General features: G+C 41.1%; 1 protein-coding gene across 1 annotated transcript in view; it reads right to left on the bottom strand.

Annotated features, from left to right (window-relative positions):
• NECAB3 (N-terminal EF-hand calcium binding protein 3) overlaps nucleotides 1–24,414 on the bottom strand; it is a 137,689-nt gene extending 113,275 nt beyond the window's left edge. The window contains exons 1-3 of the mRNA XM_073606350.1: nucleotides 23,760–24,414; nucleotides 4,675–4,699; nucleotides 3,155–3,263 (exon numbers count right to left, since the gene is read on the bottom strand). Of these exons, the coding sequence (XP_073462451.1) occupies nucleotides 3,155–3,263; nucleotides 4,675–4,699; nucleotides 23,760–23,879 (254 nt within the window). The 5' untranslated portion in view covers nucleotides 23,880–24,414. The remainder of the gene's footprint in view (nucleotides 1–3,154; nucleotides 3,264–4,674; nucleotides 4,700–23,759) is intronic.
• Nucleotides 24,415–26,983: the final 2,569 nt, after the last annotated feature.

Genomic DNA, 26,983 nt, shown 5'->3' on the forward strand with positions numbered 1-26,983 from the left:
ATCTCAAATTGTTAATGCACCCCGCTGAGAGGACGACTGAGACCAAACGAGGCTTTGCTATAAACCATAATTGGTTGCTGCATCAATTGTCTCTGTCAATGACTCAGAGTAATTCTACATATCACCAGGCATATTCACCGCACAACCTTGAGTCATTTCTCTTCATACAAGTGTATTCTTTTATATTTATTCTTCTTTATTATTTTTTTTCTATAGTTCTCTATTCCTTACAGATGTCTTCCAGACAAAAGGGCCAACATAAATGAGCTAATCCTTGTCAATCTTCTTCTGATCCATGGTTTCAAACAGTCTGTGGATTCAATGTTCCCTCTTTCCTGACTTTTGACTGTTGACAGTTTAATTGTTTCCAGTTTTCCTCCATCAAGAACTTTTATTTCACATGAATAGCGATGTAGAACACTTAAAGCGGAACTCCGGGCAATCGGATAAATACACAGATGAAGTAAAAGGGAGCTGCTTTACCTGCCAAAAGATTCGTATCTCTATCCATCTAGTTCTTAGATTTATTTAGCTCTACCACAGGGCACAATCCTGTTTGGTAAAGCAGGAGACCTGCTTTTTCTCTGCTGCAGTTAGGTATTACATACAGGTCTAGTCCTTCTCCCAGCTTGTGACTGGACAGTTAAAAGAGAAGCAGCAAACTGATGAGCCCATCTCTCTGTCACTCTTCTGTCTATTCCTATCAACATGAAGCACAGCTGATGGGCTCTATTTGTTGCATCTTCCTCTCTCAGTGTGCGCTCTGCTGTACATGGACTAGAAGAGGCTAATACCAGGTCAGATCCAGATAAAAAAATGCATCACTCTCCTAGGTTTAGGAAAGGCTGCTATATACATTTAATTTCGCTCCACTTTAATCGGTGGAGTAGGGATTGATTGATTAGGGCTGCTCAGGTTTTCGCAAGCTGCTGCTCTGCTCCTTCCCCCTGTATTTTAGAAATCTAGTCTAGAACATAGTGGGAGGGAAGGCAGAGGCTGCAGTCTGAATATTTATTCAGCCAATCCCTGGGGAGGTGTGCCCAGAAGGTGGGAGAAGAGCCCATAAATAGTTTTCTTCTAAGTGGCAAGGGAGGATTGCAGCATGCAAGACAAGGAAAACAGAAAACAGATTCTGTTACGCAAATAATAATACTTGCATATTGGGTCTGGTGCGGGCCTCCAGGGATAACACGAGCAGGAACTTGCTCTGCTCGAGTAATCCTGCTGTAGTGTGTCACATCTCGCGGCATGTAATAGAGATGCCGGCACTCATAAAGATGCAGGCATTCGATAGGGATGCCGGCACTCAGTAGAGGATGCCAACTTTACCAGGGACCACAGTGAGTAACTGAAGCAAGTACCGGATTAACAATATCAGCAAATGGGCACGGTGGAGAATCGGAAAACTTCAGGCGGTGATCAAGTCAGGGACCCAACCAGCGGAGGTGACGCTTGCAGAGCAGTTTTGTGTGTCAAGCCAAGGCCTGAGCCAGTCAGCGGGGGTGAAGCTTGAAAGGTATCTGGAGTGCCAAGCTAGGGACCCAGCAGGGAAACGTGGGTGACGCTTGAGGGAGATACCGCCGCAAAAGCCTTGAGGAGCTCACGAGATTCAGAGTCAGTGAATTAGAGAGTCCAGTGGGAGACCAGGAGCTCAAGGGGCTGAAGAGCTACAAGGGGACATTGTAGTGAAGCTGAGAGAACTGTTGAACTTTGCATTAGTAACTGTTAAATACTGCGGCCACAGGAGACAGCACACCTGCACGTGCAGAAGTGGCACCTGGCTGGGGCCTTTCCCTGTATGGCTGTCTTCCAATTGAAGTCTCGGAGTCTGCCTATTGAAATTGCAACCACTTAAGTGTGTCCTGGCCCTAACCCTCTTTCCCTTGCAAAATATAAAAAGGACTGTTAAAAAAAAAAAAAAAAAAATCTCTTTTGCATCCAAGCAGTGTCTGGCGCCCAATGACTTTCACCATCTTTGCACCCACTATGCCTCACAACCCACAACATATTGAAGGATGTCAGTGGTCTGTGGCCTCAAAGATTCTCATTAGACTGGAAGAGGTTAGAGATTCTGCTACATTTACATATTTCCAAATGATTGATAAATTACAATTACTGAAGCAGGCTAAATATAACTAAAAGACACAGAGAAACGGGTAGTTGTCATTATTTGTAATCTGGTTTAAAAAAAGAAATGGCTGATCAGTCTAAAACACCCGGACCTATTTTTTGTCCTAGTCCGGGCCTAGTGGAATATGTAAGAATTACAGAAATACGAAAAGCAATTTTCCATTGTGGTTCCTGCAACTGGCTTTTCATCTATAATGCCGCGTACACACGAGCGGACTTTTCGACGGACTAGGTCCGACAGTCTTTCCGAAGGACTTTGCAGCGTACGTCCACCGGACTTTCAAACGAACGGACTTGGGGACACACGATCACACCAAAGTCTGACGGATTCGTGCGTGATGACATACGACCGGACTAAAATAAGGAAGTTGATAGCCAGTAGCCAAAAGCTGCCCTAGCGTTGGTTTTAGTCCGTCGGACTAGCATACAGACGAGCGGATTTTTCGACCAGGCTCGAGTCCGTCGGAAAGATTTGAAACATGTTTTATTTCTAGGTCTGTCTGACTTTTGGGGAAAAAAAGTCAGCTGGAGCCCACACGCGATCGAATTGTCAGACGGAGTCCGGTCCGCCGAACCAAGTCTGCCAGAAAGTCTGCTCGTGTGTACGTGGCATAAGGCACATCAGAGATCGGGTATATCAGCACATGCAAGGTCATACCTACCAAACATATGAGATGTGTGCAACTCTAGACATGGTCCATGTAAAGAGGGAGCAAACAATGGATCATCAGTGACCAGAGAGTTTCCAGTCTACTTGGATACGGTCACAACACCTCCCATATATTGGCCTGTCGTATTATTGGCAGCTTTTCATAGAGAGTGCAAAATCAGTCTCACTTTTGCAGAGAAACCAATCAGCTTCTAACTAGCTTTTTCAATTAAGCTTTGACAATAAAACCTGGAAGCTGTTTGGTTTTTATGCAGAAGTGAGACTGATTTTGCACTCTCCAGCTTTAGTAAATAAACCCCATAGTGTCCTCCTGTATGTCCAGCCTAAGCCTTCCATCTCTTATGATTTACATACTTGCTTTGCTGACTGTCTATCCGGATGAACATTTTTCGTAGTTCATCTTGATTAAGGACTCCATCAGAAAAATACGTCTGGAATTCTTCAAATGACAGTTTGCCGTCATCTGGAAAAAAGACAGATATATGATATGACAGATATATAGATCAAAGCATATTCATGTGTTAGAATGGCCCAGTCAAAGTCCAGACCTAAATCAATTTGAGAATCTGTGGCAAGACTTGAAAATTGCTGTTCACAGACGCTCTCCATCCAATCTAACAGAGCTTGAGCTATTTTGCAAAGAAGAATGGGCAAAGATTTTACTCTCTAGATGTGCAAAGATGGTAGAGACATCCCCAAAAGACTTGCAGCTGTAATTGCAGCAAAAGGTGGTTCTATAAAGTATTGACTCAGGGGGGCTGAATACAAATGCACGCCACACTTTTCAGATATTTATTTTTTTTTAAATTTGAAAACCATTTATCATTTTCCTTCCACTTCACAATTATGTGCCACTTTATGTTGGTCTCTCACATAAAATCCCAATAAAATATAATTACGTTTTTAGTTGTAACATGGCAAAATATGGAAAATTTCAAGGTGTATGAATACTTTTTCAAGGCACTGTATATGGACCTAACTGTGTACATCATAGTTTGTGCCTGGATGTTTTCATTACATGTTTTCATTCTTTCGAGTCCTAATTAGAATTAGCCCGCCTATGTTACGCCCCTTGTTACCATAAACGTACAATTGTAATATTAATGTGATTCCTACGTAATTATATATATATATATATATATATATATATATATATATATATATATATATATTTTTTTTTTTTTTTTTTTTTTTTATTATTGTATTTTTATTAACAATTAAAGAGGTAACATGGGTGTAATACATAAGGTTAATATCACCTTACACATGTCATAGTAATATAGAAATATACGTACATTATAATACATACAAACAGATTCAAAAGTTTGACCTGTCTGTAGCATAGACAGGCAGGTTTAGCCTATATTTTTAAGTCAGCAAGAAATCCGGTTAGTATGGACAATCTTTTTCTATAGTTTTCACAATTTAGATCCTGAATAATGCTCAAACACAGGATTTCGCCAGTTCCAATGGTGGTAATTTTACCCGGCATTGTAAGGGTTGTCGCAAGCTTCAGCTAGCAAGCAAAGGTCTAATGTCAGGTGGATGCTGCACAGATATAACCGCGGGGGGCACTGTGAGTGGCAGAATTTTATTCTTTTATCTGGGTACGTGTCTGAGTACTGGGCTCTTGCTGCGTTTGTTTGCAGAGCCATCTGTGCTGCCTGTCATCCAAAATATCCTTTATGAAGACAGTCAGGGCCATTCATATAGCCTTACTATAACTGTGTCTTCAGTACCCAGAATCCCCTCATAGGTTTCATTTACACTCTGCTGTTACTCTTTTCTGTATAGGCGGGCACTGGTGGGTTAATAGTATGGATAGGGACTAATACCGCAGGGGTTCAGACTGACAATACGAATCTGACACTCACCATTCTTGTCTGCCCTCCGGAATATCTGCAAAGAAAGAAAAGCCTTCAGTTTTAAATCATTTTATTTTTCCAGGCACGATTCTAACCTTCAATTCGATACAAAAACCCTGAGATTCTGAGCTACAGTTTAAGAAAGCTTTTAAAAGTAGAATTAAACCCTCAGCGTTTTTTTAGCTTAACACGTTGAACACAATAAAATAAACATTTTCCAGTAAACTATTTGTAATTTTTTACCCCCAGCTCTTGCAATTTACAGTTTTCGATGCTGTTGGCTCCTGCTCTCTCAGTGCTTCTTCCCTGAACTTCTGGTCTTCACAGGAAGGAGTTAACAGTGGACAGTGCAGTCTCTAGTCAGTCTCTTAGACCCCTTTCACAATGAGGCGTTTTTCAGGCGCTACAGCGCTAAAAATAGCGCCTGTAAAAAGCCTCAGCTGCAAACCCAGTGTGAAAGCCCGAGTGCTTTCACACTGGGGCGCTGCACTGGCAGGGCATCACAAAAAGTCTTGTCAGCAGCTTCTTTTCAGCGCTGCAGGAGCTCTGAATACACCGCTCCTCCCCATTGAAAACAATGGGGCAGCGCTGCTATACCGCCAGGCAAAGCGCCGCTGCAGCGGCATTTTGTGGGCAAATTTAACCCCTTTTTGGCCGCTAGCGTGGGGTTAAAACCGCCCCGTTGGGGGACTAATTGCGCCGCTAAAACGACGGTAAAGCGGCGCTAAGAATAGCCCGCTTTACCGCTGACGCCCGGGGTGGCTCAATGTGAAAGGGGTCTAAGTTTGGAGAAGGAAAGGGGGAGGGAGAAGCAGGAGAGTGCCTTGCCATTCTAGGCTACTGTATATGTGTATCTCTATTGAAATGTAGGGAGACATGTTCAAACTTTATGTTTCTTGCAGCAAAAATCGCTATAGAGACTGCTTGGAAGAAACCAGTAGTAGATCTGGCTATTATGAGTATGCTGACTTGGATGATCATGTTTAATGAAAAACTCATCAGTATCTTGAAGGAACGGACTGGAAAGTTTGACCGTGTTGGGGATCCTTGGATTAACCACTTCAGCTCCGGAAGGTTCACCCCCCCTTCATGACCAGGCCTTTTTTTGCGATACGGCACTGCGTTACTTTAACTGAGAATCGCGCAGTTGTGTGACCGTTGTACCCAAATAAAATTGATGTTCTTTTTTTCCCACAAATAGAGCTTTCTTTTGGTGGAATTTGATCACCTCTGCACTATAAACAAAAAAAGACAGACAATTTTGAAAAAAACAAAGCAATATTTTTTACTTTCTGCTATAAAACATATCAAATAAAAAACTTTAAAAAATCTAATTTCTTCATCAATTTAAGCCAATATGCTACATATTTTTGGTAAAAAAAAAAAAAATCCCAAGAAGCGTATATTGATTGGTTTGCGCAAAATTTATAGGGTCTACAAACAATGGGATATTTGTCGTTATTTTTTCTTTATTTATTCTTTTACTAGTAATGGGGGAGATCAGCGACTTATAACGGGACTGCGATACTGCGACGCACAAATCAGATACCTAACTGACCCTTTTGGCACTTTGTAGGAACCTGCAAAGAGGGAATTTCACCATGTCAGACAAGTGTGTTGTTGCCACATCCCTATTGTATAACAAGAAAAGAAAATCCCCCTTCCTTGCGACTTTGTAGGCAACAATCACACATAAGTAGTTCAAAGAATATATTTATTGTGTATACATAAAATCGTTTGATCAATCAAAAAAATGAGATGATCATTATTAAAAGATTACTTCCAGCTTACTGAGGAGTGTTTGCAGCTGAGGCGGGCATTTGGACCATCTTTTTTCTTTTGTTTTGTTTCTTCTTTCCCCCCTTTTCTTGTTCCCTTTCTGTTATTTGTCTCTTCTTTCCCTTTCTTCTTCTTTTTGTACTTTGTTTTCATTTTGTTATTTTGCTAACACTTTTGTAGTGCACTTTGTATATTTACAATCCACTCAGTGGATGGTGGAGTAGTTTTGGTTCTAATATTTCCCCTTTGTGGGGGTTTTCTGTGCAGGATTATTGTATGCTTTTATAAGACATTTTATTTTTATTTTATGTTGAACTTATTTTATATGGCAACCTCTTGTATTGAAAATGACTGATGGTATGCTATTTGGATCATCTTTTTATATGCATTCTTGATGTTTTAATACATTCCACCTGCTTTGCGGGCGTTATCCTTGATGTTATTCTTTGCCTTTAATTTGTGTCCCTTTTTTGGGAATAAACTTTCAATAAATAAATTGAAACAGAAATGTTGGGAGAAAAAACTCCATAGGACATTGCAAGAGAAAGGAGTTACCCTGAAACAGAAAACCATGGGGCAGCAGTCATGGCATCAACTTTAGGCGGTAGTAAATCCAGGAAAAAAAATTCCATGCCTCCTGCAAGGTAATGGCATTATGTGCTGGTATGCATCTTCCTTCTGGGTTTGCATGCTCTGACCAATTGAATGGCTGAGCCGCGATGATGTCACTCATACACATGTGTATTAATACAGCACCTTACCTTTGGCATTCACTGAATCGCATGGATGATCTTTGGAGCACTTTTGGACTGTTATTTTGAACATTGCACAGCACATTGTAGCACTTTATATTTAATGTATTAGTATATATCCATTTTATATATATATATATATTTTTCTGTGATGCACATATATATTATATAATATTTTTTCAAAGACTCTGATTTTTTGGACGTTATACTTACAGGGTTCTTTGGAACCCCAGGGTTCCTCCAGAGGTTGAGGGTGCCTATATAGTCCTGGGGCCATTTCCACTTGATAGCGCAACACCAAAGATTTTGTTTTACTGTTTATAAGGTTGGCATTCTTACTACCACTGTAAAGGGGGCACTCTTCCTATTGAATTGCTTTAGTAAGAGTTCCCCTAGACTTGAAAATTATCTCAAGTGTTCCACTGGGGTAAAAATGTTGCCTACAGCTCTATCTCCTCCTTCCCTCTTCCTCTTTCCATAGGGTTCCCCAAGGCTCTGTCCTAGAACCCATTCTCTTCTCTATCTATAACCCTCCCTTGGTCACTTGATAACCTCCAATGGCTTCCAATACCATTTCAGTGCTGATGACATTCAAATCTATCTCTATACTCCTCAACTCACCTCTTCAGTCTCTTCTCACATTGCTAATTTTCCTAACTGACAAATCAGTATGGATGTCACACCACTTTCTAAAAAAAAATGTTGTAAAAACTGGGCTCATAATATGACTTCTCATGCTCCCTATCCTGACTTTTCCATCAAGTTCAATAATACAACTTTCAGTCCGTCTCCTCATGCCAGGGTGCTAGATGTATCCCTGGACCTCTCTTTTCAGCCTCAAATACAATCACTGTCCCAATCTTGCTGCCTTCACTTCCGTAACATTTCTAAAATACGGCTCTTTTTAATCAACAAAGCCAGCACGCTACTTATTCTCCTTATTGTTGTCTCTCGCCTCGACTATTGCAACTATCTTCTCATTGGCCTACCTCTACTTAGGCTATCCCACCCCCAGTCTGTTATGAATGATGTTGCCAGACCCATCCCCCTTACTAAATGCTCATCGTCATCCACCTCTCTATGCCAATCTATCCACTGGCTTCTGATCTTCAAATTAATAAAATTCAAAAGATGAAACAGCAATAACTTCAGAGCTGTGCACGGAGAACTATAAAAAAAGAAAGAAAAGATAAGCTAACCCTACAAGTGCTTTTTTCTCCACTACTCTTCCTTTATGCTGGCTTTTGACATTTACAAATGCAACAATTTTGAAATTGGATGAAAGGTTTAGCACTGGGAAACACTTTTTGAAAGATAAATAGTGCATTTTATATACAACTGTAGAGATCAGAACAAAATGAGGGACAAATGTGAAGGAAAGAGGGGGAGAGGAACATTGTTCCAAATCAGGGACAGTCCTTCCAATTAAGGCACAGTTGGGAGCTATGCTCTTGTCTTAAATTGTATTGGAACTGTACTGTCTCCCTTTTGTAAAGTGCTGTGCAAACTGTTGGCACTAAATACATGCTGTATTCTAATAATATATGGTTTTAGATTCTATTATATTATGTTCTGGTTGAGAAGTTTAGATCTTTAGCCACTTACTGTGGCCATTACAGGAGGGATCCAATCCACCTGTTGAATTTACCTCCCCAGGAGATATTAGTTCTTTTCACTGCAGTTGTCATTAAGGTTTAGTCTAAATGGCTCTCTGTGCTGCACATTTTTGCTGAGTGGACCATGGCTGCTGCCCAAAAATTTTGCATTAGGAAGATGAGAGGCTGAATACCCATTTTATTATACGATTGGAAGCCAAGACCATGCCATTAGTGCTTTTAGATAAGCAACAATGGTTTGTCATTCAGCAGAGCTGACAATACTGGGGCGCTCTGCATGACAGCCTGTCTCAAGGGCTTCAGATTGTGCCTGTACGAATGACCCTTTATCTCTTTAAAGAGAAGCTATAAAGGTTTTAGGTAATTTTCATTTAAATTTTTCCTTATGCTTTTAAGTTTTTAAAATTTTAATTTATATCTTTCACCTACAATCCAGGATTTTACTAATAAACGTGTAAAGCTCATCTCATTTCAAAATAAACCTTTAAACCCCTATCATTTACCTAAGTCTGCCATTACATGTCCCTCACCAATGCCTCTTTTGGGATTGGAGACCAGTTATCCAGGGCTGCAGTCTCCTTATCACATCATCATACCATTCAACCTTCTTGAGTCTGAGAGAACCCTGCCGCTGGATGGTGAATCAGAAGTTTCCTCATCACCCATCCAGTGACATGGGCACCAGAGGACCACTCTGTAGTCTAAAAGACAGAAGACTTGAGATGTGGTGAATCACGTGACCACACAATCAAGTAAGTTAAAGGTCTTTTAGGTTTGAACTTTTTTTAAATTAACTGGGCAATTGCAGTGGGGCAAAAAAGTATTTAGTCAGCCACCAATTGTGCAAGTTCTCCCTCTTAAAAAGATGAGAGAGGCCTGTAATTGTCATCATAGGTATACCTCAACTATGAGAGACAAAATGTGTAAACAAATCCAGACAATCACATTGTCTGATTTGGAAAGAATGTATTTGCAAATTATGGTGGAAAATAAGTATTTTGTCAATATCAAAAGTTCATCTCAATACTTTGTTATATATCCTTTGTTGGCAATGACAGAGGTCAAATGTTTTCTGTAAGTCTTCACAAGGTTGTCACACACTGTTGCTGGTATGTCGCCCATTCCTCCATGCAGATCTCCTCTAGAGCAGTGATGTTTTGGGGCTGTCGCTGGGCAACACGGACTTTCAACTCCCTCCAAAGGTTTTCTATGGTGTTAAGATCTGGAGACTGGCTAGGCCACTCCAGGACCTTGAAATGCTTCTTACGAAGCCACTCCTTCGCTGCTCGGGCGGTGTGTTTGGGATCATTGTCATGCTGAAAGACCCAGCCACGTTTCATCTTCAATGCCCTTGCTGATGGGAGGAGGTTTGCACTCAAAATCTCATGGCCTCATTCATTCTTTCATGTACACAGATCAGTCTTCCTGTTCCCTTTGCAGAGAAACAGCCCAAAAGCATGATGTTGCCACCCCCATGCTTCACAGTAGGTATGGTGTTCTTTGGTTGCAACTCAGCATACTCTCTTCTCCAAACACAACGAGTTGTGTTTCTACCAAACAGTTCTATTTTGGTTTCATCTGACCATATGACATTCTCCCAGTCCTCTTCTGGATCATCCAAATGTTCTCTAGCAAACCTCAGACGGGCCCAGACATGTACTGGCTTAAGCAGGGGGACACGTCTGGCACTGCAGGATCTGAGTCCCTAGCGGCGTAGTGTGTTACTGATAGTAGCCTTTGTTACGTTGGTCCCAGCTCTCTGCAGGTCATTCACTAGGTCCCCCTGTGTGGTTCTGGCATTTTTGCTCACTGTTCTTGTGATCATTTTGACCCCACAGGGTAAGATCTTGCATGGAGCCCCAGATCGAGGGAGATTATCAGTGGTCTTGTATGTCTTCCATTTTCTAATTATTGCTCCCACAGTTGATTTCTTCACACCAAGCTGCTTGCCAATTGCTGATTCAGTCTTCCCAGCCTGGTGCAGGTCTACAATTTTCTTTCTGGTGTCCTTCGACAGCTCTTTGGTCTTCACCATAGTGGAGTTTGGAATGTGACTGTTTGAGGTTGTGAACAGGTGTTTTTTATACTGATAACAAGTTCAAACAGGCGCCATTAATACAGGTAATGAGTGGAGGACAGAGGAGCCTCTTTTTATTTTTATTGTATGTTGAACTTATTTTATATGGCAACCTCTTGTATTGAAAATGACTGATGGTATGCTATTTGGATCATCTTTTTATATGCATTCTTGATGTTTTAATACATTTCACCTGCTTTGCGGGTGTTATCCTTGATGTTATTCTTTGCCTTTAATTTGTGTCCCTTTTTTGGGAATAAACTTTCAATTAATAAATTGAAACAGAAATGTTGGGAAAAAAAACTCCATAGGACATTGCAAGAGAAAGGAGCCATCCTGAAACAGAAAACCATGGGGCAGCAGTCATGGCATCAACTTTAGGCGGTAGTAAATCCAGGAAAAAAAATGCCATGCCTCCTGCAAGGTAATGGCATTATGTGCTGGTATGCATCTTCCTTCTGGGTTTGCATGCTCTGACCAATTGAATGGCTGAGCCGCGATGATGTCACTCATACGCATGTGTATTAATACAGCACCTTACCTTTGGCATTCACTGAATCGCATGGATGATCTTTGGAGCACTTTTGGACTGTTATTTTGAATATTGCACAGCACATTGTAGCACTTTATATTTAATTTATTAGTATATATCCATTTTATATATATATATATATATTTTTTTTTCTGTGATGCACATATATATTATATAATATTTTTTCAAAGACTCTGATTTTTTGGACGTTATACTTACAGGGTTCTTTGGAACCCCAGGGTTCCTCCAGAGGTTGAGGGTGCCTACATAGTCCTGGGGCCATTGCCACTTGATAGTGCAACACCAAAGATTTTGTTTTACTGTTTATAAGGTTGGCATTCTTACCACCACTGTAAAGGGGGCACTCTTCCTATTGAATTGCTTTAGTAAGAGTTCCCCTAGACTTGAAAATTATCTCAAGTGTTCCACTGGGGTAAAAAGGTTTGAGAAGGGCTTCACTAAAGTATAATCTGGTATAACAACCAGACACAAATAAACTAGAACTCCATTTGTAAGTTGGACAAAAAATGTCCATGTCTCTAGTGCAGTGCAAGTAGGCCAACCACAGTGCAAACTGGGGGAAAATCAGCCTGGGATTCCCACAGCATTATATGTAAACTGTAGCCTTTTCTGTGTTTTTTAGATATAAATGTACAAATGTGATCCACATAATCGTATCAATGTGTGTTCATGTTTTAAATTTTTGTTTTTATTTATGGTTTTTAATTATATATTTTATTTATAATGTTTGATTTTAAGTATATATAGCATGTATCCTATCTAAACACTTCTTTAATGTTGCCTACAGCTCTATCTCCTCCTTCCCTCTTCCTCTTTCCATAGGGTTCCCCAAGGCTCTGTCCTAGAACCCATTCTCTTCTCTATCTATACCCCTCCCTTGGTCACTTGATAACCTCCAATGGCTTCCAATACCATTTCAGTGCTGATGACATTCAAATCTATCTCTATACTCCTCAACTCACCTCTTCAGTCTCTTCTCACATTGCTAATTGACTAACTGACAAATCAGTATGGATGTCACACTACTTTCTAAAAAAAAAGTTTTAAAAACTGGGCTCATAATATGACTTCTCATGCTCCCTATTCTGACTTTTCCATCAAGTTCAATAATACAACTTTCAGTCCATCTCCTCATGTCAGAGTGCTAGATGTATCCCTGGACCTCTCCTTTCAGCCTCAAATACAATCACTGTCCCAATCTTGCTGCCTTCACTTCTGTAACATTTCTAAAATACGGCTCTTTTTAATCAACAAAGCCAGTACGCTACTTATTCTCTTTATTGTTGTCTCTCGCCTCGACTATTGCAACTATCTTCTCATTGGCCTACCTCTACTTAGGCTATCCCACCCCCAGTCTGTTATGAATGATGTTGCCAGACCCATCCCCCTTACTAAATGCTCATCGTCAACCAATTCTCTGCGCCAATCACTCCACTGGCTTCTGATCTTCAAATTAATAAAATTCAAAAGATGAAACAGCAATAGCTTCAGAGCTGTGCACGGAGAACTATAAAAAAAGAAAGAAAAGATAAGCTAACCCTACAAGTGCTTTTTTCTCCACTACTCTTCCTTTATGCTGGCTTTTGACATTTACAAATGCAACAATTTTGAAATTGGATGAAAGGTTTAGCACTGTGAAACACTTTTTGAAAGATAAATAGTGCATTTTATATACAACTGTAGAGATCAGAACAAAATGAGGGACAAATGTGAAGGAAAGAGGGGGAGAGGAACATTGTTCCAAATCAGGGACAGTCCTTCCAATTAAGGCACAGTTGGGAGCTATGCTCTTGTCTTAAATTGTATTGGAACTGTACTGTCTCCCTTTTGTAAAGTGCTGTGCAAACTGTTGGCACTAAATACATGCTGTATTATAATAATATATGGTTTTAGATTCTATTATATTATGTTTTTGTTCTTGGATTTTGATAACCTTTAGAGAAGCTGAAATACGTATGCTGTCATCGTCATCATTCTGAAAATCAATTGCTTGGCTTTTATAACGGCTCTCTGGTTGAGAAGTTCAGATCTTTAGCCACTTACTGTGGCCATTACAGGAGGGATCCAATCCACCTGTTGAATTTACCTCCCCAGGAGATATTAGTTCTTTTCACTGCAGTTGTCATTAAGGTTTAGTCTAAATGGCTCTCTGTGCTGCACATTTTTGCTGAGTGGACCATGGCTGCTGCCCAAAAATGTTGCATTAGGAAGATGAGAGGCTGAATACCCATTTTATTATACGACTGGAAGCCAAGACCATGCCATTAGTGCTTTTAGGTAAGCAACAATGGTTTGTCATTCAGCAGAGCTGACAATACTGGGGCGCTCTGCATGACAGCCTGTCTCAAGGGCTTCAGATTGTGCCTGTACGAATGACCCTTTATCTCTTTAAAGAGAAGCTATAAAGGTTTTAGGTAATTTTCATTTAAATTTTTCCTTATGCTTTTAAGTTTTTAAAATTTTAATTTATATCTTTTACCTACAATCCAGGATTTTACTAATAAATGTGTAAAGCTCATCTCATTTCAAAATAAACCTTTAAAACCCTATCATTTACCTAAGTCTGCCATTACATGTCCCTCACCAATGCCTCTTTTGGGATTGGAGACCAGTTATCCAGGGCTGCAGTCTCCTTGTCATCACATCATCATACCATTCAACCTTCTTGAGTCTGAGAGAACCCTGCCGCTGGATGGTGAATCAGAAGTTTCCTCATCACCCATCCAGTGACATGGGCACCAGAGGACCACTCTGTAGTCTAAAAGACAGAAGACTTGAGATGTGGTGAATCACGTGACCACACAATCAAGTAAGTTAAAGGTCTTTTAGGTTTGAACTTTTTTTAAATCAACTGGGCAATTACAGTGGGGCAAAAAAGTATTTAGTCAGCCACCAATTGTGCAAGTTCTCCCTCTTAAAAAGATGAGAGAGGCCTGTAATTGTCATCATAGGTATACCTCAACTATGAGAGACAAAATGTGGAAACAAATCCAGACAATCACATTGTCTGATTTGGAAAGAATTTATTTGCAAATTATGGTGGAAAATAAGTATTTTGTCAATATCAAAAGTTCATCTCAATACTTTGTTATATATCCTTTGTTGGCAATGACAGAGGTCAAATGTTTTCTGTAAGTCTTCACAAGGTTGTCACACACTGTTGCTGGTATGTCACCCATTCCTCCATGCACATCTCCTCTAGAGCAGTGATGTTTTGGGGCTGTCGCTGGGCAACATGGACTTTCAACTCCCTCCAAAGGTTTTCTATGGTGTTGAGATCTGGAGACTGGCTAGGCCACTCCAGGACCTTGAAATGCTTCTTACGAAGCCACTCCTTCGCTGCTCGGGCGGTGTGTTTGGGATCATTGTCATGCTGAAAGACCCAGCCACTTTTCATCTTCAATGCCCTTGCTGATGGGAGGAGATTTGCACTCAAAATCTCATGGCCCCATTCATTCTTTCATGTACACGGATCAGTCGTCCTGTTCCGTTTGTAGAGAAACAGCCCAAAAGCATGATGTTGCCACCCCCATGCTTCACAGTAGGTATGGTGTTCTTTGGTTGCAACTCAGCATTCTCTCTCCTCCAAACACAACGAGTTGTGTTTCTACCAAACAGTTCTACTTTGGTTTCATCTGACCATATGACATTCTCCCAGTCCTCTTCTGGATCATCCAAATGCTCTTTAGCAAACCTCAGACGGGCCCAGACATGTACTGGCTTAAGCAGGGGGACACGTCTGGCACTGCAGGATCTGAGTCCCTGGCGGCGTAGTGTGTTACTGATGGTAGCCTTTGTTACGTTGGTCCCAGCTCTCTGCAGGTCATTCACTAGGTCCCCCCGTGTGGCTCACCGTTCTTGTGATCATTTTGACCCCACAGGGTAAGATCTTGCGTGGAGCCCCAGATCGAGGGAGATTATCAGTGGTCTTGTATGTCTTCCATTTTCTAATTATTGCTCCCACAGTTGATTTCTTCACACCAAGCTGCTTGCCTATTGCAGATTCAGTCTTCCCAGCCTGGTGCAGGTCTACAATTTTGTTTCTGGTGTCCTTCGACAGCTCTTTGGTCTTCACCATAGTGGAGTTTGGAGTGTGACTGTTTGAGGTTGTGAACAGGTGTCTTTTATACTGATAACAAGTTCAAACAGGCGCCATTAATACAGGTAATGAGTGGAGGACAGAGGAGCCTCTTAAAGAAGAAGATACAGGTCTGTGAGATCCAGAAATCTTGCTTGTTTGTAGGTGACCAAATACTTATTTTCCACCATAATTTGAAAATAAATTCTTTCAAAAAGCAGACAATGTGATTGTCTGGATTTGTTTCCACATTTTGTCTCTCATAGTTGAGGTACGTGTACGTGTCCCCCTGCTTAAGCCAGTACATGTCTGGGCCTGTCTGAGGTTTGCTAGAGAGCATTTGGATGATCCAGAAGAGGACTGGGAGAATGTCATATGGTCAGATGAAACCAAAGTAGAACTGTTTGGTAGAAACATAACTCGTTGTGTTTGGAGGAGAGAGAATGCTGAGTTGCAACCAAAGAACACCATATCTACTGTGAAGCATGGGGGTGGCAACATCATGCTTTTGGGCTGTTTCTCTACAAAGGGAAAAGGACGACTGATCCGTGTACATGAAAGAATGAATGGGGCCATGAGATTTTGAGTGCAAACCTCCTCCAATCAGCAAGGTCATTGAAGATGAAACGTGGCTGGGTTTTTCAGCATGACAATGATCCCAAACACACCGTCCGAGCAGCGAAGGAGTGGCTTCGTAAGAAGCATTTCAAGGTCCTGGAGTGGCCTAGCCAGTCTCCAGATCTCAACCCCATAGAAAACCTTTGGAGGGAGTTGAAAGTCCGTGTTGCCCAGCGACAGCCCCAAAACATAACTGCTCTAGAGGAGATGTGCATGGAGGAATGGGCCAACATACCAGCAACAGTGTGACAACCTTGTGAAGACTTACAGAAAATGTTTGACCTCTGTCATTGCCAACAAAGGATATATAACAAAGTATTGAGATGAACTTTTGATATTGACAAAATACTTATTTTCCATCATAATTTTCAAATAAATTCTTTTCAAATCAGACAATGTGATTGTCTGGATTTGTTTCCACATTTTGGCTCTCATAGTTGAGGTAAACCTATGATGACAATTACAGGCCTCTCTCATCTTTTTAAGTGGGAGAAGTTGCACAATTGGTGGCTGACTAAATACTTTTTTGCCCCACTGTACATGGCAAAGGCTTTCTAGAGTACTATGGGTTAGCTAAGCAGTGGCTCCCTGTCAGGAACCACAAACCAGGCTCAGACAAAAAAAATGCAGTTAAAATCAAACCTTTAGTGAAATTACAAAAATAACACAGTTCAGGAATGTAGTCAAAAACAGAAGCCAAATGTGGAAGCCAGAGTGGGTAATCTGACGAGCCGGGTCAGGAAACCAGGAGTCAGCAAGGTGAGGAGCAAAATCAGGAACAGGTCACGGAAGAGAAGCCAGCCAGGCTGAGTGATAACAGGAACACAAGTAGGAACATACTGGAAGAATTGACCATGCAAGGGCACGGAGGGAATGGGTAAAGCTGTTTAAATAGCCAAAAGGGGCTGGCTGTACAGGCTGGACTAATGAAGGTAATGGTAACCAGGTGAGTAACTGTGGAAACAATGAGTGGCTGGTAATTAACTGACAGATGAGCAGCCTCTGTGCACTGTAAGAAAAAAGCTGCACGTAAATAGCAAGAGCCAGCCCTGACACTCCCTGTCCTCAGGCTGGCTCTGTCCAACTGAAATCTGAGATGGGCTTATCTTGTAAGGGATGGGGTACTTTCACTTTCACGTGTGTGTACATTTTAACTTGAGCTATAGGAAAACACATAAAAGGAAGACAGAAGCTTCGCTAAGAAATGGAATCTAAAATATGTATAGGCAATAAATCATATCTAACAGACTATAAAAAAAGAAAATCAAGTCTACAAGGGTGGTTGAAGGAAATCAGGAGGAATGCCGTCAAAGATATGAAAACATGTAAGCTGCACTTCAAACTTAGCTCCTCTTGCTGTATTTATTGATTGTCAGCAAAGTTAATGCATACTATAAAGCTTTCTTGACGTGTTTCACCACTCCTGGCTTGCTCACAAGCTTCTCACTGATCTTCTCTAAGCAGCCTTTCCTAGAGATAAATGGGAATGGCCAGTATATCTAGGACTCTATGAGCAATCCCAGTCTATATAGCATCTTCTGTCGCTTAGTTCCCTACTAGCACTTGCTCACCGAAAAGACCACAGCAAGATCTTTGCTCACAATGTCCCAGGAGCTGTCTGCCATCCAGCATCAAACGTCCAGCTAGGAAACCCAGACCAGAAAAACAATAGATCGCTGCTCTGCTGATTGCAGTGAAGCCAAAAACAAACATTTACCTAGCAGCCTAAGTGTGCTACACTTACATCAATGTCTCTCCTTAAATCAGGATGCCTATCATAGTCCCCCCCCACACCAAAGTCCCCATCAGAATTCTCCCCCCCTTACATCAGGGTCCTGATCAGAGTCCCCCTTACATCGGAGTCCCCTCTCACATCAGTGTCCCCATTCGTGTCCCCCTTTATATAAGGTCTTCAAACTGTGCTCATTGACGATACACCACTCACTATAGCTGCAGGGTGGATAAAATCTTGTAATGAGCCGAATGTAGTCCATGTGCCATAGTTTGGAGACCCGTAATCTAATGGATTTGCTCTGTAGATACTGTCATCCTCATTATTGTCCTTTACAATTATGTAAAGCACCACCCCTCCATGTTGAGGGCATGCGGCCTGGTATAGTTCGGGGGGGATGCTCGCTCGTCCCCTTCCTTTCCTGACCTCCTGGGCTGCTGACAGCTGATGACTGTCGTTAAGGATGGCTTCTTAGCAACCAACTATATACAGTGTTTTTAACCGCTTCCCGGCCATATCACACGGACATATGGCAGAATGGCTCTCCTGGGCGCAATCTCGTATGGGTATGTCCTACCCGTTTTCGGCCACCTGAGAGCGCGCGCCCGCTGCATTGTGGAGGACCTGATGCGCATGGCCGGCGGCCATGATCACCATTGGCCATGTGTGATCGCGTGCAAGAGCGCCAGCATGGGGATTTGTGTGCTGTCAGAGGAGAGGAGCCATATAGTTTGTTCCTACTAAGTAGGCAAAACGACATGGCCCCTTTCGTAGTCACTCCCATAGCCACTCAGAACATGCTGAGGGAACACACATTTAACCCCTTGAACGCCCCCTAGTGTTGACCCCTTCCCTGCCAGTGACATGTACACAGTAATCAGTGCATTTTTATAGCACTGATCGCTGTATAAATGCCAATGGCCCCAAAAAAGTGCCAAAAGTCTCCAATCTGTCCATCGCAATGTCACAGATCCTCTAAAAATCGCAGATCACCGCCTTTACTAGTAAAAAATAAATAATATTAATAATAAAAATGCCATAAAACTTTCCCATAGTTTGCAGACGCTATAACTTTTGCGCAAACCAATCAATGTACACTTATTGCGATTTTTTTTTTACCAAAAATATGTAGAAGAATATATATTGGCCTAAACTGATGAAGAATTTTTTTTTTCTTTTAAAAACTTTTGGGGATATTTATTATAGCAAAAAGTAAAAAATATTGTTTTTTTTCAAAATTGTCGCTTTTTTTTTGTTTATAGCACAAAAAATAAAAACCGCAAAGTTGATCAAATACCACCAGAAGAAAGCTCTATTTGTGGGGAAAGGACGCAATTTTCGTTTGGGTACAGCGCCGAATGACCACGCAATTGTCAGTTAAAGCGACGCAGTGCCAAATTGTTGGTTCGCAGCTGCACAGATCAGTAAATGTCTCACTGCCTGTGATTAGCTGTGTGCAGTGTCGGCTTCCTTACGGGATCGGGCACGTGGGATTTCGAACACGCCCGAGCCCATCTCTAGTCTCTGGATGCAGCAAGTCCTATCGAAGATGCAACCAAATCAAGCCAAATATCGCCATTTACGTTTCAGTGCGTGTGTTTTATCTGTGCTGCTTTTGAATATAAAGGCCAGCGTCTGAAAGCAACGTCCTTGCACACATGCCCTAATGTGTACTTGAGTAGATTTGTTGACGGTGCTCTGCTTCCCTCCCACCATTCAAGTGGCTTGTGGATAAATTGGACTCAAATTGTGTGTGGGCGTTTGTATGACTGTGCTAGAGGCTGTAGATTGTAAGCTCTACTTACGCAGTGACTAAAATAAATGCTTTTCTCTGAAACACTGGGTTTTATATTTGCATTATGCAAACATGTGCAATAAGTAAACACAATGATACAGCAGACTTTCAAAGCCAAGTTACACTTGCGCTCTTATGAACCACAAGTGAAACCTAAACCGTGTTTTTTTTTCACAATGCTGCAGGCATAGTGATTGACTCTGTATGAGTTCCTGTCAATAAAAGCACCTTTGGTGCATTTAAACTGCACTGAGCTTACTACAGCTAAAGGCAACATAGAGGTGTGCCCAGTGTTAACCTCTTCCCGCCCGAACTATAATATCCGAAGGACGACTGCAGCGTGGGCTAACATTGCTGGGAGAGCATTCATGGACGTCCTCCCATGCACACGCTGCCCACGTGCCCTGCAGCGCACAGGCGACCCACTCTTTATGATCACTGCATCCTTAGGACACAGCTTATCACAGATCAGGGTAGAAGGCAATCCCAGCGGCCCTCTACCACGTGATCAGCTGTGTCCAATGACAGCTGATCACGATGTAAACACAAGCCGGTTATCGGTATTCCGTATCCTGATTAACAGTGCAGTCCCAACAGTGCCCACCAGTGCTGCCAATCAGTGCCTATCAATGCTGCCAATCAGTGCCCATTAGTGCCTCCTCATCAGTGTCACCTACCAGTGCTGCCTATCAGTGCCCATTGGTACCGCCTATTAGTGCTGCATCATCAGTGCCTCCTCCTCAGTTCCCACCATTGCCACCTCATCAGTGCCCACCAGTCAGGGTAAAGGGCAATCACAGTGGCCCACTACCATGTGATCAGCTGTGTCCAATGACAGCTGATCACCATGTAAACACAAGCTGGTTATCGGCATTCCGTGTCCTGATTATCAGTGCAGTCCCAACAGTGCCCACAAGTGCTGCCAATCAGTGCTCATCAGTACTGCCAATCAGTGCCCATCAGTGCCTCAATCAGTGCCTCCTCATCAGTGTCACCTACCAGTGCTGCCTATCAGTGCCCATCAGTGCCCCATATCAGTGCCCATTTGTGCCGTCTCTCAGTGCTGCCTCATCAGTGCCTCCTCATCAGTTCCCACCAGTGCCGCCTCATGAGTGCCCATCAGTGCAGCCTCATCAACGCTCATCAGTGAAGGAGAAACATTGGAAAGAATGACACCCATACAGACAAGTAGTGTTGGTCCTACAACTATATAGATACCACCACATGGGAGGTCAATCAACTATTTACTACAGCTCCAGGAATCCTAGCAACCTCTAGGAACCCTAGCATTCCATGTAACCCAGGTTGATAATGACTGCCATAATAGCTTCTTATATCTCTTGAGGGCTCTGTTAGTGAGATCTTAGAACTACCCCGGTCTGCACTCCTGCTGTGGCCATTAAAAAGGCCTCTTACTCTCCCTGCTGGATTTTTTTATTTTATATTATGGAGAATGTAACAGTTGAAACACATGAAGTTGGATGGCAACAGATGCTAACAAATTACTGCACTGAGCTCTTATTGTTGGAATACACAAGACATTAGAAGCCCAGGGCAAACTCAGGCCAGAAGACTCCATAACTAACTACATAACAGTTTTGGATAAAGGAAGGGGACTTTTCATTGCTAGCACTTGGGACCAAAAACATTGAATTATTAAGACATCATTTATGTAAAACCTTTTCCACCTTAGTTAATGTGAGCTAACTGCAATTTATTACTGTAGTATATTACTCTTACTTAAATTTTGCTGATCAATAGTTTGAAATATACCAATTTGCTTTTTGAACCCTTTTCTTCTACCAGTTGCTCTCTTCCTTTCCTTTTTTCTCCACATCTTTACAAAGATGTATGTACCAGAGATGAAGGACAATTCCATGTTTGACTTCTGGAAATTTTCTGCTCATTTGCTTGAACTCCATAGACAAATATTTTTCTGTTGCCTTTTTACCATACATTGTTCATTATCTAATGCAGGGTTTCTCAATTAGGGTTCCATGGAACCTTAGGGTTACTCCAGAAGTTCCTAGGGGTTCCTTGAACAATGAGCAACTTCTGCCTCTCTGATAAGTTCCCACTGAAACCATTGATCTTTATATCTATCTGTAAGGGGGTAATTATTCCCAATGACCTTAAGTGTAAGGAGCGTTCTTCCCACTGACCATCACACTAATGTATAATGAGTTGTAGATATAGTCATTTTTAGCAGGGATTCCCTGAGACCAGAAAGATATGTAACCACTTGCCGACCGGCTCACGCCAATATACGTTGGCAAAGTGGAACGTTCCCATGAAATCACCATATATGAACGGTGGCTCCTTTAAGAGCCATAGCAGGCACACTCTGCACGGTGGGGGACCCGATGCACGTGGCTGGCGCGATTGCCGCCGGCCAACCACGATCGCGGACACGAAAGCTAGAACGGGGATTTGTGTGTGAAAACACACAAATCGCTGTACTGACGGGAGGAGAGACAGGTTGTCTGTTACTACTAAGTAGAAACAACAATCTGGCTCCTCCTCTAGTCAGTCCTATCCCCTCACAGCTAGAAACACACCTAGGGAACACATTTAACCCCTTGATCGCCCCTTAGTGTTATCCACTTCCCTGCCAGTGACATTTACACAGTAATCAGTGCATTTTTATAGCACTGATTGCTGTATAAATGTCAATGGTCCCAAAGGGGTGTCAAAAGTGTCCAATCTGTCCGCCGCAATGTTGCAGTACCACTAAAAATCGCAGAACACCGCCATTACTAGTAAAAAAATTAAAAAATGAATAAAAATGCCATTAATCTATCCCCTATTTTGTAGACGCTATAACAACACTTATTGAGGGTTTTTTTTACCAAGAATATGTAGAAGAATTCATATTGGCCTAAACTGATGAAGAAATTTATTTTTTAAAAACCTTTTTGGGGATATTTATTATAGCAAAAAGTAAAAAATATTGCTTTTTTTCCCTAAAATTGTCGCTCTTTTTTTGTTTATTGAACAAAAAATAAAAACTGCAGAGGTGATCAAATACCACCAAAAGAAAGCTCTATTTGTGCGGAAAAAAAGGATGTCAATTTTGTTTGGGTACAGCATCTCAGGACTGCGCAATTGTCAGTTAAAGCGACGCAGTGCCGTATTGCAAAAAATGGCCTGGTCATTAAGCAGGAAAATCTTCCAGGGCTGAAGTGGTTAAGGGGTCCCAATGAGTTAAAAAGGTTGAGAAAGGCTGATCTAACACATGCTTACAATGGTCCACTGTACTTTCTCACGTATGTGTACTAGAACGATTCTATATATCTGTGCTTTTGGTAAAAATGTCATAAAAATACAATTACAAAAAAAAAAAAAAAAAATGTACAAGCTATAAATAAAGCTGTCAAAAAAAGCTTTTATGATTTGATGTATGTGGTCTCATAGGCTGAAAATTGTTCCATTTATTTATCCAATATGTTAACTTTATAATAGAGATGTCAGCACCTGAGCTAAGACTACATATAGTAAAATGTATAACATAAAAAAAAATTCTTCATATCACTTTTTGAAATCTATGTAAATCTCAACTATGTAAATCTTTGTCCAACCAATACCATATAATTGACTAGTTGGAGCCTCAATAGTAATGCAGATACAATCTGTATAATTTTCATATTTTATTTGAAGGTGCTTGGGCACACATATCTCATATATATATATATATATATATATATATATATATATATATATATATATATATATATATATATATATATATATATATATATATATATATACATATACACACACACACACACACACACTATATATATATATATATATATATATATATAAAAATTCCCTTTTATATTGTAAAGCACTGCGTAAACTGTTGGCGCTATATAAATCCTGTATAATAATAATAAATATATATAATATATATTATTATTATTAAACAGGATTTATATAGCGCCAACAGTTTATGTTACACATATATATATATATATATATATATATATATATATATATATATATATAAAACATATACTGTACATTATATATTATGTTAAACACATTATAATACTTTCCATATAAAACACATAAAATATGAAAATGACACTTACATCTCGGAATATTGACAGATCCTGCTTAGCAATCTCTGGCCGGGCGCTCAGCGGTTTATCCTTGTCGAAATTTTTAGCAGACAACAGGCACATAGTAATCAGCTCAGTGCAAGACATCATGATGCAGCTGTTTATAAAGTGATTTTTCCGTCAATAAAGAACCTGATCAAATAGGGTGGAGATGAAGTCTATGGGACACTAGAAATGAGAGTGGTACCCAGAGATTCAGTGATGCAGGTGCAGCTCTCAGCATCCAAGAAGATCTGCAAAAGGCGCCCAATATACACTTCAGATTTGAGTTGTAAGAGTGGGATCAGTCATCAGAGAGAGGGGCAAAAGTCCTGTGACTATGATGCAATTGATGCTCTGCAGTCCTAAAAGTAGTTGCAGTATCCAGGAGACAATTCTGTTCATGCAATGCAGAGGAGGGATGTGGTCTCCAGGCTACAGGCAGCAGTTCAGGGATGTAACAGTGCTAGGCAGTTGTAATTAGCCTGCTGATGATGTGTCTGGTGACAGATTTTCAGTTGTGTGCTGTGCCCATGTGCAGCAATCAGGCTGAGCCCTCTCTGCCTACACACCGCAGTGCTACATGATGGGACAAGGGATGCTACAGCTCTATTAGAGATTCCTCCCTTACTAATCTTGGCTCTGCCTTCTCAATCTGATTGGCCGGCTTGTATCCTCTTCTGATTCCTTCTATATCAAAAAGGCTTGCAATTATCTCTAGGGTACAGGTAAAGCAAAGACATCTATAGGAAACGTTACAAAAAAGAATTCAGATGATTACGTTTCTAGTGAGTCCAATACTAACTCTGCTTTAAAAGCTTCAGCCCCGGAAGATTTTACCCCCATTCCTGACCAGAGCACTTTTTGCAATTTAGCATTGCATCGCTTTAACTGACAATTGCGCGGTCGTGCAACGTTACACCCAAACAAAATTGACGTTCTTTTTTTCCCACAAATAGAGCTTTCTTTTGGTGGCATTTGATCACCTCTGCGGTTTTTATGTTATGAGCGACAATTTTGAAAAAAATATTTTTTAATTCTTACTGTGATAGATATCCCACAAAAATATATATAAAAAAAAAATTTCCTGAGTTTAGGCCGATATGTATTCTTTTACATATTTTTGGTAAAAAAAAAAAAAAAAAATAAGCGTATATTGGTTTGCACAAAAGTTATAGTGTCTACAAAATAGGGGATAATTTTATGGCATTTTTATTATTTTTTTTTTTATTAGTAATGGCGGCGATCTGTGATTTTTATCGTGACTGCGACATTATGGCGGACACATCGGACACTTTTGACACTATTTTGGGACCATTGTCATTTATACAGCGATCAGTGCTATAAAAATGCACTGATTACTGTGTAAATGACACTGCCAAGGAAGGGCTTAAACACTAGGGGGCGATGAAGGGGTTAAGTGTGTCCTAGGCAGTGATTCTAACTGTGGGGGGATGGGCTACCACTGACATGACAGCGATCACTTTTCCCGATGACAGGGAACAGTAATCTCTGTCATGTCACTAGGCAGAACGGGGAAATGCCTTGTTTACATAGGCATCTCCCCGTTCTGTGGCTCGGTGACACCATCACAGTGGCGGACATCGAGTCCACAGGTCCCATGGGCACGGTCACGCTGTACCCGGTGGGCGTGCCAGCTAACCCCGCCAATTAAAGGGGACGTTCAGGTACGCCCATTTGCCCACCGCTGCCATTGTGCCGACGTATATCTTCGTGCAGCGGTCGGCAAGTGGTTAAAGTATAGCTTATGTTAGCAAATAAGGATCACAAGCTATATATCCACATACAGTGGGGAAAATAATTATTTGATCCCCTGCAGATTTTGTAAGTTTGCCCACTTACAAAGAAACTAGGGGTCTATAATTGTTATCGTAGGTTTATTTTAAATGATAGAGACAGAGTATCAACCAAAAATCCTGAAAAAACACAATACAAATGTTATAAATTGAGTTGCAGTTCAGTGAGTAAAATAAGTATTTGATCCCCTACCAACCAACAATAATTCTGGCTCCCACAGACAGTATGTGCTCATGTGGTACACAGATTAGTCTTGTTAATTTAAGAAGGTGCTCCTAACGACAACTCAGTATGCGTATTAAAGACACCTGTCAACAGAATCTCTTTCTTCCATTCAAACCTCACTATCATGGGCAAGACCAAAGAGCTGTCAAAGGATGTCTGGGACAAGATTGTAGACCTGCACAAGGCTGGAAAGAGCTACAAGACCATCAGCAAGAAGCTTGGTGAGAAGGAGACAACTATTGGAGCAATTATTCGCAGACGGAAGAAATACAAAATAACCATCAATTGCCTTTGATCTGGAGCTCCATGTAAGATTGCATGGGGTAAGGATGATCACGAGAAAATTTAGGGATCAGCCCAAAAGTACTCAGGAGGAGCTTGTGAATGATCTCAAGGCAGTTGAGACCACAGTCACCAAACAAATCTTTGATAACCCAATACACCGCCATGGATTGAAGTTTGGCAAAGAACCACTAAATGATTCAGAGAAGGATTGGGAGAAAGTGGTGTTGTCAGATGAGACCAAAATTATGCTCTTTGGCATTAACTTGACTCGTCTTGTTTGGAGGAAGAAAATTCTGACTGAGAACACCATCCCTACAGTCAAGCATGGATGACTGTATGTGATGACGTCACATATGACGAAACGATTGTCGGGACGCTACCCACACTTGTTCTGCGCATGCGCAATTTGATTTTACGGATCTATATGGATTTTTTTACTTGCAAGGAACTACTTTGTCTTCACTTGAATTGGAGAATTTTTTCCATTCTCTTTTATGTATGCAGCATTGCAGCATTTTTACCAATAAAACACCTCAAGAGACATTCTACACTATGGAGTTTTTTTTTCCTTTTTTGCATATTGTCACTTCCTGCCATTGATGCCATCTGGCTACCATCTGATGTGCATGGACTCTTCTGGTGGGGGACACCTGAGTATTTCATCAGTGGATCCTCGATCCTACTAAGCGTTGTTTGACCCCCCTGAGTAAGGGAGGTTTCAGGCTCTCTGGTAAGCCTTTTATCCTAGTTTTATCCTAATGGGGTGATGGGGGGTATCGTGGTGTCAAGCACTTGGTCTACGCTCCATATTGCATTTGAGATCCCTTTCTTTGGATTTCAGCTACACATGAACTTTTTATATTAGTTTTTTTGCACTTATATTGCAT

This window comes from Aquarana catesbeiana, linkage group LG12 (genome assembly GCF_042186555.1).
Source record: "Aquarana catesbeiana isolate 2022-GZ linkage group LG12, ASM4218655v1, whole genome shotgun sequence".
Taxonomy (NCBI): Eukaryota; Metazoa; Chordata; class Amphibia; order Anura; family Ranidae; genus Aquarana; species Aquarana catesbeiana.